Raw genomic sequence first — 20,576 nt, 5'->3', positions numbered from 1 at the left:
AGCCCCCACCTGCACCCCCCCCTCAGCAAGAAGGACCCCCCCAGTACTACGACCCCTTCGAGGATCCGTACGGCTTCATGAACGTGCCTCGCCGCCGGGCCAACTCCTTCTCTGGTGGCCGCGTGCGCGAGTTCGACGACTGGTACTGGACCCGGCCTGGAGAGAACAGGACCGATGCCGACGCCGACATCCCACTGGGATACGCTGCCGCTGACGCTTACAACCGTCATCATCGCCATGGTGACAAAACAGCTGACCCCAACCAGCAGAGGTTACGTCGGGGAGGAGGGCACAGACAGAGAGGAGGGGGGGAAGAGACAGTGCCTAAAACGGTGGACAGTGGTGGTGGGGTGGGGAACGCGACAGGGAGGGTTGGGGTCCCGACAGGAGTGTCAGGCGTCCTCACACGCCGGTCCCTGCAGATACACCGCCCAACCACCACGGACCCTCAGGCCTTGTACAACTACTACCTCCCGTCACGACGAAGCAGCCAGCCCTCGGCTCAGCCCCCGACGTCCATTGGTGGTGGTGCCAACCCTTACCGCCAACACACCACGCCGCTGTCCTGCCTCTCAACCCAACCTGGCCGGCACCCTTGCCGGCGTGGAACCGAGCCCCTACCCCCAGGGACAGACTACGGCGGCAATGAAGCGGCCGTGGTACACCATCCGCCGGGCGCAGTGGCCGGCAGGGGCAGGGTCAGGGTCAGCGCAGTATTACCCGACCCTGGGGTATCAGGCGTCGAGTGTGGCTCAGCCAACATCCCCCACACCTGCCCCCACCCCTCAGCCTCCACCTCAGCAGCAGACAGTGGTGTTTTACCCGGGGCAGAGCGGTGGGGGGTACAGGGTGGAGTCGTGCCCCTTGTGCGGGGGCGCTGGCGCTCACATCCACGAGGACGACGTGGAACCAGTGCAGGGGTACATGGCTCAGGACTTCGCTACCCACCCGGGGTAAGTTGCTGTGTGTGTGTGTGAGTGTGTGTGGTCTGTCATTGTTTAAAGGTTAAGGGTTCCATTGCCTCAGAGGTTGAAGGCTCCATCACTTTAACTCTTTCACCACCAAGTTTCTGTATGAAAAACACTCCCCAGCACCATATATTTTAGATACAATGCTGTCAGTCACAGGCTTCAGTTCATATCAAAACAACACAGTAGACTAGTTCACTTCAAACTGGGTCAGTGGGGCAAAGGTTATTCATCGTTGTGTTGGCGGGAAACTGGAGGTTGCAGCTGTTGAGCTTTGATACAATGTGAAAAATTGTCCTATCAACATGACCCTCGATGTCGACAAAAGTTGCCCATGGTGGTGCACTGTCGCCTTTGGCAGTGAAAGAGTTACAGGTAAAAGGCTCCATAGCCTTAACGGTTAAAGGCTGCATAGCCTTTTATGGCCATCCGGGGCAGTGAATTTGTATTCAGCGTGTCCAGTGGTGCCCAGTCCTGTGACCTTCCGCCATCTGTCGTTGCGTGATTGTAAGATCTCTGCTCTGCTCAGCTCTTTCCAGCCTGGTCGTAAGTCTTTCACCGACATAGGCTACTTTAGTTGGCTAGACAGTGCATCACTGTAGGTGACTTATCAACATTGAGGGGTCATGTTGAGAAGACCATTTTTCACAGTCTAACAAAATTCGACAGCTGCAACCAGTTTCCTGCCAATAGAACAATGACAAACCTTTTCCCCCTGACTGAGTTTGAAACGAACAAGTCCATTGTGTTATTTTGACATGAAGCAAAGCTGAAACGGAGAGCATCATTTTCTAAAATATTTGGCGCTTGGGAGTGTTTTTCACACAGAAACTTGGTGGTGTAAGAGTTAAAGCCTGTCTGTCAGAATAGCTCTACCCACCTCCCCCTCTTCTTCCTAGTCTACTGTTTCTCATATTTTTTTCATTCACATGTATATTTCAGTTTATCACCCCTCTGAATCAGAGAGGTATGCATGCTTGTGAATGACTTGTGTGGATGTGCGTCAGTCATTTGGGTAACAGTGAACATTTATCATTGTTGAATATAAATACTTTGGGACAAGAAAAATATTATTATTGTAAAATGTCAGCGATTTGGGCCACCTGAGAGTACATAAGCCTTTTGACATTGAAATTATATTAGCATTTTGGATAAGCAAAAATAATCATTGTGAAATATATGCATTTTGGATAGCGAAAAAAAAAAACAAATTGTAAAATATATGCTTTTTGCATGACAGAAAAAAAAAATCACTGCAAAATATATATGTGCATTTTGGACAAAAAAAAAAAAAAAACCCACAAAAAAAACCAACAACCCACCGTGAAATAAATACGCAATTTGGACAACAAAAAAGTATCATCGTAAAATATATGTATTAATTTTTGGACTACATAAAAAAAAATGTTGTAAAATAGTTCATGGTATGCTGGAAGTGTCTGGTATTCTGCCGTCAAAAGGTTCCTGGCTTCTGTCACAATGAAGTAATTTTTCGCCTGCATCAGAACAAAGAGAAATAAACAGCTGCTGTGGAGTTTGGTTTAAGTTTAATCCATTCAACCCTGAGGAATTAATAGCCTCAGCAGGCTTCCCTGTCATACTGACTGAAAATAATGCAGTAAATTAATGAAAGTTGCCGGATTTTTGTTTTTTTCCCCCCCTCCCAATCAACAGGGGACACAGCCGGAAATACTGTAGAAGTTAGTTTCCATTGTTCATGGTTTATGTGTATGCAAGGACATGGAAACCGTTTTATTGAAACCAAGTTTGAGGCCAGAGTAAAGCTGAATGACTTTAAGAAAATATATGCTTGTCTCTCTGCCTGGTGTTTTCTACTGATACTGAACTGCTGGCTTTCCAGATGTCAAAGGATAATCTTGAGAATGGTTGATTTCTGTTTCTTCATTTGTATTGATAAGATAAGTTGCTGAGTAGTTTTAGGGAATGACTGTTGCGTTTGATATTTGGATGTAAATCGGGTGATATTGCTTTCATTTCTTTATTTGCACTGATAAGATATGGTGCTTAATAGTTTAGGGAATGACTATTGTGTTTGTTATTTGGATGTAAATAAGGTGATATCGTTTTCATTTCTTGAGTTGTACTGATAAGATATGCTGCTTAATAGTTTAGGGAATGACTATTGTGTTATTTGGATGTATATGAGATGATATTGCTTTCCTGTTATTCTTTGTCACCTGTATGGTTTCCATCTGTTTCACGTCAGTGCGCTGAGTTATGCTTACAGACAGACATTAGAATGTGTGTACTCATGTGCTTACCCTTGCACACAAGCACACTCCCACACTGTCACACTCATGCATGCATACGCATGACATCTGAACACACACACACACACACACACATACACACACACACACACACACACATGCTCGCTTGCATGCTTGTATATGCACAGCTGCACATACTTGCTCACAGACACACAGACACATGCATACACACACAGAGAAGTAAGCGGATTCATAGTGAAGACTGTCTTAACCCTTTTCAGGCTGTACTCATATCGTGAGTACCGCAGGTGAGCACTGTCAGTGGGTGATGGGAAGTAATTTCTGTCGTCTTGCTTTTTGGTTTGGGAGATCAGTACATTGTTGGCATTCCTTTTTTTTTTTTGCTGCTTCATTATTTATTAACATGGTGTATTAGAAACCATATGTGGCCTCCCCTGCTTCATTTGCCGTGTGTATCAGGAGTACCCCAAGGAAACATGGTCAAAGGGAGGTTTTCATGGGAGAAAGTAAAATATAAAGAAAATAAAGAAAATGCCAGGGAAACGAAATACAAGTTTTCCTTTGGAGATTTTAAGATGTAAAGATTTTTTTTAACTCACTCAGTACGGCCAGTCCTCTCTTCTCCTCTACACAGACCCCTCGGATGTCCAGTGGGTGTCTCTATGACCCAACCTTTAGCTTCCGTCATCAGAATTGTGGTATTCTTTGTCAACATTCACCTCTTCAGTGTAAGAGCCTTCCACTTGTAATATTTTGATGGTTGTAATTGGGGTGAAACACTGTTAACGTCGTCTCTTTCACCGTTCGTGTGGAGAGAGTTAAAGATTGATATGTTTTTTAAAAGGCACGGAAACAAGAGATAATGATGAGTTTTTCATGGAAGATCATGAAATATAGACATTGAAAAAAGAAAAAAAGAAATCAGAATGTCGCAGTAGGACTTTAAAGAACCAGTTATTTGACTATATTTTTCTTCAGTGTATTTGCTGATATTTGACTGAAAGCCTCTTTACAGTATGGCATTTATGAGTCAGTTAAATGACTATCTTTCTTCAGTGTGTTTGCCGATAATTGACAGAAATAATCATAAACCCATTTCTTTATTTTATTTAATTTATTTTTTATCTCTATCAATCAGTTAAAAAAAGAAAATCTTTTATGTTTTGGTCATTCTTCTTCTGCGTTCACTCGTATGCACATGAGTGGGCATTTACATGTATGACCATTTTTACCCCGCCATGTAGGCAACCATACTCCGTTTTCGGGGGTGTGCATGCTGGGTCTGTTCTTGTTTCCATAACCCACCGAACGCTGACATGGATTACAGGATCTTTAACATGCGTATTTGATCTTCTGCTTGCATATACACACGAAGGGGGTTCAGGCACTAGCAGGTCTGCACATATGTTGACCTGGGAGATCGTAAAAAATCTCCACCCTTTACCCACCAGGCGCCGTCACCGTGATTCGAACCCGGGACCCTCAGATTGACAGTCCAACGCTTTAACCACTCGGCTATTGCGCCCGTCGCTTTGGTCATTCAAAATTGGAAACGTACAATTGATGTGAACTTGGCTTTCTTCTTCTTCTTCCTCCGCATGACGACATGTTATGAGCTTTATGCCAGCTTGTCATCGTATCATCATCATTGTAAAGCCTGGAAAGACGTGACTGAAATTTGGAACACGCGTTCACAGTTATAAATCATTGAATGAGGTCGCAGCTACTAATAATCGTTATTTTATAAAGGGCTTTGGGATGAAAAAAAAATAACCAAAAGAAAAAAAAAGAAAAGAAAAAGTTCATGTATTGCTTTACCCATAGGGTTAGTGGTGATGTCATTTTCAAATGTGTTCCGTACCAAGTATGCATGATGTATATTTGTATTTGTATTTGTATTTCTTTTTATCACAATAGATTTCTCTGTGTGAAATTCAGGCTGCTCTCCCCAGGGAGAGCGAGTCGCTACACTACAGCGCCACCCCTTTTTTTTTTATATATTTTTTCCTGCATGCAGTTTTATTTCTTTTTCCTATTGAAGTGGATTTTTCTACAGAATTTTGCCAGGAACAACCTTTTTGTTGCCGTGGGTTCTTTTACGTGCGCTAAGTGCATGCTGCACATGGGACCTCGGCTTATGGTCTCATCCGAATGACTAGCGCCCAGACCACCACTCAAGGTCTAGTGGAGTAGGAGAAAATATTGGCGGCTGAGCCGTGATTCGAACCAGCGCGCTGAGATTCTCTTGCTTCCTAGGCGGATGCCTTACCTCTAGGCCATCACTCCACTTGTTAACATAGTTGTTATTTTGTTGTTGTTGTTACGTAGAATGCTGTGTCAGTGTTGTAACTCACAGGTATGTGTATGGGAAATGTGTGCTCTAACTGTTCTGTCCCTTCATTTATGAACACAAAAGAACTCATTTTACATGTTTGTCTTGTGTAACTGCAAACTCACATATTCCAAAATGGGTATGTAAACATGAGTACTTGTGTGTGTTTACTACACATGCACACACATGTGTGTATGCGCGCGTGTGTGTGTATGGGTGTGTGGGTGGCTGGGTGTGTCACAAGCATACAGAACACTCACCTTCACACACATACACCTTCCCCCAGCCCTCCCTTGTCCCTGCCCCCACCCCCACCCCCACCTCCACCTCCCACATGTACACATACATACAAGTATGCAAAAAGACACATTCACACACACACACATGTGCGTACCCTCCCCCCCCCCTCCTCCCCTGACCTCCCCTCCTGCCCCCCTCCTCCCTCCTCATACACACATGTGCATACACACACACACACACATACACACACACATGCACACAAACACACACACACACACACACACACACACACAGACACACGCGCACGCGCATGCGCCATACACACACACACACACACACACACACACACACACAAACAACTTCAAATCCAACATGTATTTGTCACCAAAGGCTAACCCTGATCATTGTTGTACCATGTGTTGTTTGACACTGACTCTGATTTTTATGTATATATATATATATATTGTGTGTGTGTGCGTCAACTCACCCCTGAATGGTTACTGTTTTCCTCAGTTTTGGTCCAGTGGTTTTGTTGACAGTCATTCGTCCATTAACTTACATGGAATGTGTATCAGTGTGTTTTTCGTACAAGTGTCATGTATATATAGTTTTGTCGACAACCATTCGTCCATTAACGTACATGGAATGTGTATCAGTGTGTTTTTCGTACAAGTGTCATGTATATATAGTTTTGTCGACAACCATTCGTCCATTAACTTACATGGAATGTGTATCAGTGTGTTTTTCGTACAAGTGTCATGTATATATAGTTTTGTTGACAACCATTCGTCCATTAATTTACCTGGAATGTGTATCAGTGTGTTTTTCGTACAAGTGTCATGTATATATAGTTTTGTCGACAACCATTCGTCCATTAACGTACATGGAATGTGTATCAGTGTGTTTTTCGTACAAGTGTCATGTATATATAGTTTTGTTGACAACCATTCGTCCATTAACTTACATGGAATGTGTATCAGTGTGTTTTTCGTACAAGTGTCATGTATATATAGTTTTGTTGACAACCATTCACCCATCAGTCTCCATAAAATGTATAGCAGTATGTTTTTAGTACAGATGGCACGTTAACTTTTCATTCTGAGACAAAATCTGACGAAACAACTCTCAGCATTATAGTTGGTTCAAAGACTGTTTATTGATTTTGATTCTCATTTGAAGGTACTTGTTTATGTTTCTAAACGCTGACAAGCTTAAAACATGTGGCACAGATTTTGCAAATATAATGATGAACACTGTGAAAAAACAACAACCAACAACCACCACCACCAACAAACAAACACACTGTCAGCATTAGAAATAAAGTTTTGTTGACAACCATTCGCCCATCAACCTCCATCGAATGTACATCAGTATGGTTTTAGTACAGATTGCCGGCATGTTTACTTTTCATTCTAAGACAAAATCTAACGGAACAACTCTCAGCATGTAAAACAAAGTTTTGTCGACAACCATTCGTCCATCAACCCCCATGGAATGTTTGTCAGTATGTTCTTAGTACAGGTGATGTGTTTACTTTTCATTCCAAAACAAATTCAAACAAAACATCTCTTTACATTAAAAACGAAGTTTTGTTGATAACCATTCATCCCTCAATGTATATCAGTATGTTTTTAGTACAAATGGCATGTATACTTTTCATTCTGAGACAAATTCCAACGAAACATCCCTGGGCATTGAAAACGATGCATTAGATTCTAGCATGTATATCAGTGGGAGATGGGAGGAACAGTGGGGTGGGTGTGGGTGTGGTGGGCTAGGGATGGGGATGGGGGATCAGCTTAATTCTTTTGTAACACGTAGATAAAAGAATTATACGTATGTATATACTAATGTTTCTAATTATTTGCACCGACTTACCCTAAGAATAAGTATTAGTTGTCAACAAACTTGGCTTTGATACCACTGCTGCTGTTTCTGTTGCTGAGGGGGTCAGCTTCATTTTATCATAAGAATTATATATGCTCACATTTCTAATTCTCTGCACCGACTTACCTTAAGAATAAGTCCTAGCTATTAACAAAACTGGCATTATCCTACTACCACTGCTATCACTGCTGCTGCTGCTGCTGCTGCTGTGACTACAACTACTTCTACAACTACTATTCTGCTGTTGCTTCTACTACTACTACTACTACTACTTCTACTACTACTACTTCTACTACTACTACTTCTACTACTATTACTACTATACTGCTGCTGCTGCTGGTTGGTGGGACAGGGCGGGGGAGGGGGGGTAGCTTCATTCTTTTAAAAGATGTATATAAAAGATTTACATGTGCTCATGTTTCTAATTCTTTGCACAAACTTACCCTAAGAATAAGTTCTAGTTGTTAGCAAAACTGGCATTACACTTCTACTACTACTACTACTGCTGCTGCTGCTGCTTATTTTTTTTAATTAACCAAATTAGTGTAAATCATCCTTCACTGAAGCATTGATGACCAATGGCTTGTTTTTAATTGTACTTATGTTCCATGGACTTTCATGATCTGAGATAGCCAAGACTGGCTATCCATATTGTAGTTTTGATGGCACATTTAAAAAAACCTGTTTGTTATGTCTGTCAGTTGTATTCATCCCAGTGATGCCATGACTGTGTTAGGAGTTTTGTGCTTATTGCTTTTTTATTGAGTGACTCATGAATGCTCTAACTCTAAGAAGTCATTAGGTCATGTTCAGATGCTGTTCCAGTGATTGAGTGAGTGAGTGAGTGAGTGTGTGTGTGTGTGTGTGTGTGTGTGTGTGTGTGTGTGTGTGTGTGTGTGTGTGTGTGTGTGTGTGTGTGTGTGTTGTACCATTCTTCCATATGTTTGTTATACATAATTTTTTTCTATATTATTGAATCATTTGTACACAGCTTTTTTTTTTCTTTTTCTTTTTTTTTGTTTTGTCTGTTGTTTGGAACAACTTATTTTCAGAGGCTAAAAATGATTTCTGATTTAGGATGGTGGTATGAGGATTATTTTTCATCCTTTTAGAAATATCAGAATTTTAGTGTATGCATTTTTCTGTGTTTTTTTTTCTCTTCCTAATAAGCTGAATAGGCATATGACTTATTGATGTGTACACAAAGTACACACAGGAGGAAATTATTTTCTGGCATCTACAATGCTCCGTAAGCTACCAGCTAACACGTGCATCACAGAAATTCTTGTTCAGCAAAAAAAAAAAAAAAAAAAAAAAAAAAAAAAAAAAAAAAAAAATCGGGTTGTGCAGAATAAACTAGCAATCATTGTGGATTTACAGACATGAGCCGAAAGGTCGCAGCAGCAGACCAAGGTCGAGGTCAGCCTCAAGGTCTCGGCACTACACCCCGGAGCGCAGTTCCTCCCACAGCCGCTACCTGGTGCGGGAGTTCGGGGACAGCATCAGTGATGATTCTGACCTGGAGCCTAGAGGTCGTCGCAGGTGAGTATGTGTGTGTGTGTGTGTGTGGGGAGGGGGGGTGGGGTGGGGGGGGGTTGTGTGTGTGTGTGTGGGGAGGAGGGGTGGGGGGGGGTGTATGTGTGTGTGGGTGGGGCGGGATAGGCCAGGGGGGGAAGAGGTTGTGTGTCAAAGTTTGTGTGGGGTGGGGTGGGGTGGGGTGGGGGGTTGTGTGTGGGGAGTGGGACAGGGTGGGTGGGTGGGATGAGTGCTTGTGGGTGTTTGTGTGTTGTTGTTGTTGTTGTTGTTTGTGTGTGTGTGTGTGTGTGTGTGTGTTGTTGTTGTTGTTGTTGTTGTTATTGTTTGTGTGTGTGTGTTGTTGTTGTTGTTGTTGTTGTTGTTGTTGTTGTTGTTGTTGTTGTGTGTGTGTGTGTGGTTGTTGTTGTTGTTGTTGTTGTTGTTGTTGTTGTTGTTGTTGTTGTTGTTGTTGTTGTTGTTGTGTGTATGTGTGTATGTGTGTGTGAGTGTGTGAGTGTGTATGTGTGTGTGTGTGTGTGTATGTTGTTGTTGTTGTTGTTGTTGTTGTTGTTGTTGTTTTTGTTATGTGTGTGTGGAAGGGGTTTGTATATGTGTAAGTGCATGCACTTGTGATTGTTTTTTGTGTCTGTGTGTCTGTTCGTTGTTCTGTGTCTGTGCACTAAACACATCCTTTTTTGACATAATCGTGCATTATTTTGTAGTACCACTACTACTGAACACATACTTTTCTGATAACAAACATGCATTATATGTACTATATGTACTACTACTATTACTACTACTACTGCTACAAGGGGGGAGTTTGAGCCATACAAGTACAATATATTATTATTATTACTACTACTACTGCTACTTACACACACTTTCATAACAACTGTGCATAAAGTATTATGATAAACTCTGCAACACTTTTGTTTCTAATACCTGTCAGTATAATGTATGCAAACCTCATGATGGCTGTGATGACCAGGTCTCGCAGTGTACCCAGGGCACGCTCGCACTCTGAAACCAGGTCTTCCTCGGGTAGGTCTTCATCACGGCGAAGAGGCAGACGATACCGAAGGACCTCAGAAGCGGTGAGGGATGAATTGTGTGTGTACGTGTGTGTGTGTGTGTGTGTGTGTGTGTGTGTGTGTGTGAGTACATTTGTGTCCTAGTATATATGTATGTTTGTATGACAATGTGTGAATATTTGCTTGTATAGATATTATCAAAGAAATGTTTTTTCAAGTGTGTGTGTGTGTGTGTGTGTGTGTGTGTGTGTGTGTGTGTGCGTGCGTGCGCGCGTGTGTGTGTGTGTGTGTCTGTGTGTGTGTCTGTGTGTGTCTGTGTCTGTGTCTGTGTGTGTGTGTGATGGTCCAATGACATGAAAGTGTCAAAGCATCTCTCTCTGTCTCTCCCTCTGTCTGTATGTATGTGTGTATATTCACATGCACCGTGTCGTTATACGTCACTGTGACTGTGTTGCGCAGTACGACTCAGACGAGGACGTGGACCTGAACGAGTCCCTGGGGCTGTCGGAGGACATCAACCGCCTGACCCGTAGGATGATGGGCACCGTGCAGGGGGAGCTGCGGCGCCACCGGGACCGCAAAGAGTTTGGATCGTCCTACTGGTGAGGCATGGAATCAATTCTACTGATGACACAGAGTTTGGCTCTTGCTAGTGGCGACAGTGTGGGTCTTCCTTCTAGACAATTATGGGTCTTCATACTAGTGACATGCTGGATCTTCATCCTGGTTTACTCAGAGATGGAAAGGAGTTCAGCTCTTCCTTCTGGTGAGACAGAGAGTTCAGCTCTTCCTGCTTGTGACGTAAAGACCACAAAGAGTTTGGTTCTTCCAACTTGTGACAAAGAGACTGCTAAGAGTTTACGACACAGAGACCGCAAAAAGTTCAGCTCTATGGTAAAACCCAGAGATCACATAAGTTTGTGACACGGAGATTGCAGAGAGTTCAGCTCTTCCTACTGGTGATACAGAGTTCAGCTCTTCCTACTGGTGATACAGAGAGTTCAGCTCTTCCTACTGGTGATACAGAGAGTTCAACTCTTCCTACAGGTGATACAGAGAGTTCAGCTCTTCCTACTAGAGTTCAGCTCTTCCTACATGTGACAGAGAGTTCAGCTCTTCCTACTAGTGAGATAAAGAGTTCAGCTCTTCCTACTGGTGATACAGAGAGTTCAGCTCTTCCTACTGGTGAGATAGAGAGTTAAGCCCTTCCCACTGGTGACACAGAGAGTTCAATTCTTCCTACTGGTGAGATAAAGAGTTCAACTCTTCCTACTGGTGACACAGATAGTTCAGCTCTTCCCACTGGTGAGATAGAGAGTTCAGCTCTTCCTACTGGTGACACAGAGTTCAGCTCTTCCTACTGGTGACACAGAGAGTTCAGCTCTTCCTACTGGTGATACAGAGAGTTCAGCTCTTCCTACTGGTGACACAGAGAGTTCAGCTCTTCCTACTGGTGACACAGAGAGTTCAGCTCTTCCTACTGGTGACACAGAGTTCAGCTCTTCCTACTGGTGAGATAGAGAGTTCAGCTCTTCCCACTGGTGAGATAGAGAGTTCAGCTCTTCCTACTGGTGAGATAGAGAGTTCAACTCTTCCTACTGGTGAGATAGAGAGTTCAGCTCTTCCTACTGGTGAGATAGAGAGTTCAGCTCTTCCTACTGGTGACACAGAGAGTTCAACTCTTCCTGTTGGTGATAGAGAGATTGCAAAGAGTTTTTTTTCACATTGCCTACTTTTTTTTTTTGTTCTTTCTTTATTGAAGGGCTAAAGATAAAAAAGACCACCTTTTTCCCCAAATCAAACTGTGATGAGCATTGACAGATTCTGGTTCTAAGAGATGGGAAAAATCTCCACCCTTTATATGCCATGACGGGGATTCAGACCTGGGAACCCTCAGATGGAAAGTCCCAACGCTTTAATCACTCAGCTGTTGCACCCATCACATTAACTCTCTCCATACGAACGGCGAAAGAGACGACGTTAACAGCGTTTCACCCCAATTACCATCATCAAAATATTGCAAGCGGAAGGCTGTTATACTGAAGACGTGAATGTTGACAAAGAATACCACAATTCTGACAACGGAAGCTGAAGTTTGGGTCATTCAGACACCCAGTGGACATCCGAGGGGTCTGTGTAGAGGAGAAGAGAGGACTGGCCGTACTGAGTGAGTTAAGGGTTGTTAAGGAAGAAGGTGGCACAGTGGTTAAGATGCTCGTCTGCCAAGAGGGTCTGGGTTCGAGTCCTGTTCTCGCCCTTTCTCCCAAGTTTGACTGGAAAATGGAACCGAGCGTTTAGTAGTAATTTGGGTGAGATGATAAACGGAGCACTTGGCACACTGAAAAAGAACCCATGGCAATGAGAGTGTGTTGTCCTCTGGCAAAATCCTGCAGAAGATATCAACTCACGACAGGTACACAAACATACATGCATGCACTCAAGGCCTCAAGGCCTGACTTAGTCAAGCACGCTGGGTTATGCTGCTGGTCAGGCAACTGCCTAGCAGATGCGGTGTAGCGTTGAAACACCGGTGTAGCATCCGAGCGTCCAAATTGCAGTGACAACCTCCTTGAGAAACTGAAACTGAAACTGAGATTGAAATCCCGGACCTTGCAAAGTGCCTGTTTGTCCACTGCTGCTGATGACTTTGTTTACAGGATTCCTGTGTCGTTTCACTGATCAGTGTTTTACACATTAACTGACTGTGGTTGAATGTGCCGTTTCTTGACATGGGATCTATGAATTCAGCTAATGTGGTTGAATGATATTTTTCGTTTTTTTATTTCTTTCTTTTTTTTTTAAATGGGATTTATGATGAATTCTAAATGATTGTGATTGAATGAACTGATTATTTGTACATGAGATTTATTTATGATGGATTTTAGCGGACGGTGGTTGAATCTGAATCTGATGTTGTTCTTTTTGTGTGGGGTTTAAAGGATTCAGCTGATTTGTGGTTGAAGGCATTTGTTTTGGACATGAAGTTAAGGTCTCTCTCTTTCTCTCCCCCCATCTCTATCTGTCTGTGTAAATATGAATTTGTCATCTATATCTGTCTATCTATCTATCTATCTATCTTCTCTTTCTCTCCCCCCATCTCTGTGTAAATATAAATTTGTCATCTGTATCTATCAATCTAGGTCGATAGATAGATAGATAGATATACTTTATATATATATATATATATATTGTATCTTTTTTATTGATTAATTTAAATTATCTTTCTTGCTAAATGCTATAAGCTGTGATTACAGTGGTTGCATAATTGCCATGTCTGTGATAAAGGTCTATTAATCATGTGTATTTGAATACGCTGTCTATGTTTATTTATTTATTTGTTTAAAAAAATTTTTTTAAGCAATGTATCTATTTAGAAAATTTTGTTTTCTTTTTTATTTTAGGGGTTTTGTGGATATAGTATAATGTTTGGGGCAGTGTATCTTTTTTCTCCTTGTTTGTTAAATTTGCTCTGTTAATGAATTTTTAGTGTGTGTGTGTGGTGTGTGTGTGTGTGTGTGTGTGTGTGTGTGTGTGTGTGTGTGTGTGTGTGTGTGTGTTGCGTGTGCACATGTGCTGATATGGAATAAGAAAAGACAGGACAAGGAAAATAGTGAGGGAGATTTGTAGAACAAATGGATACTGTTCTTGAAGAGAACCAAGTAATGAATGCAGTTCTTGTACCACATGTTATAAGTGGTATACAAGCGTATGCGCCTGTTCACAAGTTTGCTGACCATGGCCCACTATTATACTTACTTTATCTTAACTCTCTCCATACGAACGGCGAAAGAGACGACGTTAACAGTGTTTCACACCAATTACCATCATCAAACTATTGCAAGCGGAAGGCTGTTATACTGAAGACGTGAATGTTGACAAAGAATACCACAATTCTGACGACGGAAGCTAAAGGTTGGGCCATTCAGACACCCACTGGACATCCGAGGGGTCTGTGTAGAGGAGAAGAGAGGACTGGCCGTACTGAGTGTAACTATCTGCCTTGTGTGTGGCAAGGAGGAAGGTGGCAGAATGGATAAGACACTCATCTGTCAGTACAGAGCCCGTGAGGGTCAGGGTTCGAACCTCATTCTCACCCTTCCTCCCAAGTGTGACTGGAAAATCAAACTGAGCATCGAGTCATTTGGATGAGATGATAAACCCGAGGTCCCATGTGCAGCACACACTTGGCGCACTGAAAAAGAACCCATGGCAACGAGAGTTGTCGTCTGGCAAAACTTTGCAGAAGGAATCCACTCTGATAGGTACACAATTTACATATGCATGTTCTCAAGGCCTGATGAAGCATGTTGGGTTATGCTGCTGGTCAGGCATCTCTGTCTGGAAGATAATGGTATAGTGTACATGGATTTGTCTGAATGCGGTGATACTACCTTGAGAAACAGAAACTGAAACTGAATCCTTCTGTGTATCTTTCATTATTTTTAGATTGCTTTAGTCTGTTCCCTTATTTGTTTATTTCATACACTTATTTTATACTATCAGAAGCTATCTTTTTTTTTTCTTTTTTTTCTTTTTTTTTTTAGATTGCTTTAGTCTGTTCCCTTATTTGTTTATTTCATACACTTATTTTTATACCTATGGGAAGCTGTCTTTCATTTTTAGGTTGCTTTGATCTGTTCCCATATTTGTTAATTTCATATACTTATTTTGATCCTGTTGGAAGCCCCCAATGCTTGATCAGGATCTGTGCATTGGTCTTGCATCTGCTCTCCATCAGCTCCCCATTTAACATGTTTTTTTAAGCAGATGTGGCGTAGCGCATTGTAAATGGAGTGATGGCCTGGAGGAAATACGTCAGCCTAGGAAGCGAGAGAATCTGAAAGCTCTGGTTCGAATCACGGCTCAGCCGCCGATATTTTCTACCCCTCCTCTAGACCTTGAGTGGTGGTCTGGACGCTAGTCATTGGGATGAGACGATAAACTGAGGTCCCGTGTGCAGCATGCACCTAGCGCACGTAAAAGAACCCACGGCAACAAAAGGTTGTGCCTGGCAAAATTCTGTAGAAAAATCCACTTCGATAGAAAAAAACCCCCAAAAACTGCACACAGGAAAAAATACAAAAAAATGGGTGGCGCTGTAGTGTAGTGACGCGCTCTCCCTTGGGAGAGCAGCCCGAATTTCACACAGAGAAGTCTGTTGTGATAAAAGAAATACAAATACAAATAAATGGATCCGTCCGCATGCTTTGATATCTCCTTGAAACTGAAGTGCTTGGAGCTTGTTTGTGAAACTGCACGACCGTCATTACGTCATTTGGTTGATTGGCGTGATTGTGTGTTTTTAATCTCTGCAGTTGTTTTGTGAATTGTGGTTTTTTTTTTTTGTATTTGTATTTGTATTTCTTTTTATGACAACAGGTTTCTCTGTGTGAAATTCGGGCTGCTCTCTCCACGGAGAGCGCATCGCCACACTACAGCACCAACTTTTTTTCTTTTTTTTTTTCCTGCGTGCAGATTTATTTGTTTTTCCAATCGAAGTGGATTTTTCTACAGAATTTTGCCAGGAACAACCCTTTTGTTGCTGTGGGTTCCTTTACACGCGCTAAGTGCATGCTGCACATGGGACCTCGGTGTATCGTCTCACCAAATGACTAGCGTCCAGACCACCACTCATGGTCTAGTGGAAGGGGAGAAAATATCGGCGGCTGAACCATGATTCGAACCAGCACACTGAGATTCTCTCGCTTCCTAGGCGGACGCGTTACCTCTTGGCCATCACTCCACTTGTGGTGGTGTGTGTACTCCTTTCTTCGTTTGTGTCCGTATATTCTTTCGTATTCATGGTTCATATTTAAAAAAAATTTTTTAATTTTTTTTTTTACAGCATGTAAAAAGGAAAAGCTTTTTTTTTTTTTTCATTATTATTATAGTTACATGATTCTTACGTGTTCATTCCAGTATTATTGTGAATGGATCATTGATTAATATATGTATGTTTTGTAAACAAGTTTTACATGATGTGATACTATATTATGATCTTTTCTATTAATTGTTGGGTTTTTTTTATCAATAGAAGGGCATGCATATTTCCACGATAGTTGTGCTTAGTCTGAACACCCCCAAACACACAAATAAGCACAATCAAAAAAAAAAAAATCACTGCCAAAGATACATAAACAGAAAGAAAGATAGAAAAGCAAATACTTACAGTTTACAGCACGCACACGCGCACGCACACACACACACACACAACCACACACACACGCGCACACACACACACACACACACACACACACTCACTCACGACAGACAGCATACTGCTGAGTGCTTGCCGTCCAGTGTCAATAATAACATTATTTTGTTGTTTGTTTGTTTCCCTTTTGCCCCCCTTTTTGACTCACTTGTGTAAACAAAGTGAGTCTGTGTTTTAACCCGGTGTTCGGTTGTCTGTGTGTGTGTGTGTGTGTGTGTGTGTGTGTGTGTGTGTGTGTGTCTGTGTCTGTGTGTCTGTGGTAAACTTTAACATTGACATTTTCTCTCCAAATACTTTGTCAGTTGACACCAAATTAGGCATAAAAATAGGAAAAATTCAGTTGTTTAGTCATCTTGTTTAAAACAATATTGCACCTCTGGGATGGGCACAAAAAAAAAAAAAATTACATGCAAACTGCATTTACTGTTATATTTATATTTTTTGTATTCTCTAAACTTGGCACTTTGATCTGATATTCGACCCAACAACAAGAGCAGTCATTATCATCATTTTTTGTTCAAACAAAAACTACTTTTGCAAAGCATGGAAGTTTTATTTATTTTGCAAACGTTTTGGTGCAGATAGTAAAAAAGGGAAATTACTTTGTAATTAATGCTAGGGGACTTAATTTGCTTTAAACTGATCTTTCTCATCTTAAACATTACATTTTGAAATTATACTCAATACATAAAAAGCTTGGATTTAAAAAAAAAAAAAAGTGTATCACAAGTGAGTCTTGAAGGCCTTGCCTCTCTTCTTTTTGTTTTGTCTCCCTTTCCACCCTCCATGTGAGTTCTTCAGAACGTGGATGGGTTTGACAGGCAAGCACCGTAATTTGATCTTCTGCATGTGTGTACATGCACATTGAAGAGGGTTCAGGCACTGGCTGACTGCACACGTGTTGACCTGGGAGATCAGAAAAACGCTCCCCCCTTGTTTAACCCCACCAGGAACCGATACCGGAATCAAACCCTAGGCCTCTAGATTGAATGTACAGTGCTTTAACCATTCAGCCACTATGTGTCAGTTGGAGAAGGTGTTTTTTTTTTTTTTTTTTTTTTTTCCCCCATCATCTGCACCATTTCAGTGGCGTTTCTCCTACGCCGCTCTTTCTGAGTTCCCACAACACAGCCACACCTGGGTTTGTCTGTCACAGTCCCAGCGTCGGCAGTCCACAGGGAACTTTTCATGTTAGATCTCCAGGAGGCCACACACCAGAGGTGACCCTGCACTGTTGCTGAGTCACTTCGGTGGTGTTCAGTAGTGCCTGTTCTCATGTAGCATACTTAGAACACCCACCTACTGAGACAGTAATCGCTTTGCCGCAGAGCAAGAATGAGTGAGAGTTCCCTGTGTCGACTGGAGTTTGTCCTGCTCTATAGGGGGAAGGTGGCTGAATGGTTAAGACGCTCATCCGCCAGTGCAGTGTCTGAATTGGCAGAATTGAGAACCTTGTTGGACCTCGGGAACCTCTCCTTTCAACTGTGAAGAGACGCAAGCTGATATGGTTTGGACACAACACTCGACACACCAGCTTGTCCAAAACAATCATGCAAGGCACCATCGAGGGCGGGAGAAGAAGAGGAAGACAGTGGAAGAACTGGCATGAGAACATCAAACAATGGACCGGACTCCACACACGTGAGCTGCTGCCGGCGGCTGCTGACAGAGACAGATGGAGAAGGGAGGTTGCGTCTGCAGTCCTCAGGCTTCCCCCAACGACTACTTTGTAGTTATGGGCCTGAGGTGAGGTGAGGTGAGGAGGGTTTGGGTTTGGGTTCGAATCCTTCTCTTGCACTTTCTCCAAAGTTTGACGGGCGGGCGCAATAGCCGAGTGGTTAAAGCGTTGGACTGTCAATCTGAGGGCCCCAGGTTCGAATCACGGTGACGGCACCTGGTGGGTAAAGGGTGGAGATTTTTACGATCTCCCAGGTCAACATATGTGCAGACCTGCTAGTGCCTGAACCCCCTCCGTGTGTGTATGCAAGCAGAAGATCAAATACGCACGTTAAAGATCCTGTAATCCATGTCAGCATTCGGTGGGTTATGGAAACAAGAACATACCCAGCATGCACACCCCCGAAAACGGAGTATGGCTGCCTACATGGCGGGGTAAAAACGGTCATACACGTAAAAGCCCACTCGTGTGCATACGAGTGAACACAGAAGAAGAAGAAGAAAGTTTAACTGGAAAATCAAACTGAGCGTCTAGTCATTCGGACGAGACGATAAACAATGTATTCTTTGTTGTATCTGTAATTGAATTCTGAGTTCTGATTTAGGCTGGTATATTTCTTTAATACTTGATTTTACTTTTCCTCCCTGATCGTTGCTTTAAGTAACCATTTCTAGATCAAATGTATTTTCCTTTGCTTATTTTACAGGGTACTGTTGATTGACTTTTATCAGGGTTGCATTGTCTATATCTGTGCATGTACGTGTGTGCGTGTGTGTGTGTGTGTGTGTGTGTGTGTGTGTGTGTGTGTGTGTGCGTGTGTTCGCATGCATGCGTGTTTGTGTATGTGTAAAATTATCATTTAAAAATAATTTTATTTCATATTCTTTTCATGTTTCTTTCTTTGTGGCATTTTGATATGATACTTTTGTTGTTGTTGCACAAATTGTCACTGATCTATATCATAGCAATGAAGAAAAGAGAATGAAAAAAAAATTGCTGTGTAAGATATGTAAATGAGAAACAAGATTCTGCCATTTGTGATGCATGAAATCAGGAATGACATTCTTCACTGTCGCCATGTGAAAACCGCTTTCTGTTTCTTTTTATCATGTTTATCTCCTGCCGCTGTCTGCATCCATTCTACAGGGATTTTCATTGTCTTTTTTATGTGCATGTATTTATTTATAATATCACACACACACACACACACACACACACACACACACACACACACACACACACACACACACACACACATGTATATATGTATGTATGTGTCAACATGCCTGCTAGTGATTTACGAGTTGTAGTTTTTTAACTCATGTCTTTTTGTTGTTGTTTTTCAGTATATATATATAAAAAAAAAGGAGAAGATATTCAGTGTTTGGCATTTTTCTGTTTTCGTTTGCTGTTCATTTTAAGAAAATACAATGGATAGCTGATGTGTTTTTGATTCAGTGAAGAACTGATTGCTTGGGGCTTTGTTTGTTTCTTTGTTTTTTCCCTTCTTTCTTTCTGTCTTTTTTTCCCCTTCATTTTTTCCCCATGTGTTTCATTTGTGGTGGGAATGGTATTAGAGCAGGTGGAAGAACATTGTGTATACATTTTTCATTTTATTTTTAAGACATGCATCCTCTTACTTTTACCATTTTTACCTGCTCTCATGCACACAAGCATTTCTGTTCTGCATCTCTCTCTTTCTCAATGGACACCAAAACAGGGAAGATTCAGATCATATATCTTTAATGAAACAATGATGCAATAATGAAGATGCTCAGAATGTTGTGATTATTGAAACGAAAAAAAGGGGGTGGGGTGGGGGGGGTGTTGGTGGCTGGGTATACAATGAAGTTATCATTCAAGAGGGGGGGGGGGGGGGTTGAGAATTATTACATTAATTTGGAAACGAAACTTTATAAAAGGGGTGGGATTCTGAAAGAAAAAAAAAATCAGCCGGGTAACATCAGTGGCCTCCGGAGAATTATGACATTAATTTGGAAATGAATCTTTATAATAGGGATGGGATGCACGTACATATAAAGGAACACACACAGAGTCCAATTCAGAAAAAAACAACCCCAAAACAACAACCAAACATGGTATCCCATGTGTGTGGGATAAAAAGAGCACAAAATGTACCAGCCGACGGGAGTGCTGTGGGTGGCAGTGAATGTGTTGTACTGCACTGTGTTCTGCTGTGTTGTCTCCCTTGCACTCAGTATGGAGAATTCAAGCTGCTCTCTCTCTCTCCCCGGGAAGAGCACATCGCTGTGTGTGTGTGTATTGCATTACTTTGCATTGCATTCTACTGTGCTAGCTGTGTCATATCCCACTCAGGGTGATCGAGAATTCAAGCTGCTCTCTCTTTCCTCGGGAAGAGCACACCAGTGTGTGTGTGTGTGTGTGTGTGTGTGTGTGTGTGTACACATTTCACGATCAATGTAGATTTTTTTTTT

At 42.1% G+C, this 20,576-nt stretch overlaps 1 protein-coding gene across 1 annotated transcript in view; it reads left to right on the top strand.

Annotated features, from left to right (window-relative positions):
* LOC143289986 (uncharacterized) overlaps window positions 1-11,201 on the top strand; it is a 61,041-nt gene extending 49,840 nt beyond the window's left edge. Inside the window, 6 exon segments of the mRNA XM_076599280.1 lie at window positions 1-509; window positions 511-953; window positions 3,481-3,507; window positions 9,060-9,221; window positions 10,186-10,291; window positions 10,688-11,201. The exon segment at window positions 1-509 is cut by the window's left edge and continues 107 nt beyond it. Of these exon segments, the coding sequence (XP_076455395.1) occupies window positions 1-509; window positions 511-953; window positions 3,481-3,507; window positions 9,060-9,221; window positions 10,186-10,291; window positions 10,688-10,834 (1,394 nt within the window). The 3' untranslated portion in view covers window positions 10,835-11,201.
* Window positions 11,202-20,576: the final 9,375 nt, after the last annotated feature.

The sequence above is a fragment of the Babylonia areolata genome, chromosome 14 (assembly GCF_041734735.1).
Source record: "Babylonia areolata isolate BAREFJ2019XMU chromosome 14, ASM4173473v1, whole genome shotgun sequence".
In the NCBI taxonomy this organism is placed as follows: domain Eukaryota; kingdom Metazoa; phylum Mollusca; class Gastropoda; order Neogastropoda; family Buccinidae; genus Babylonia; species Babylonia areolata.
The sequence above is the reverse complement of the archived record's forward strand: the minus strand, read 5'-3'. Positions and strand labels throughout refer to the sequence as shown.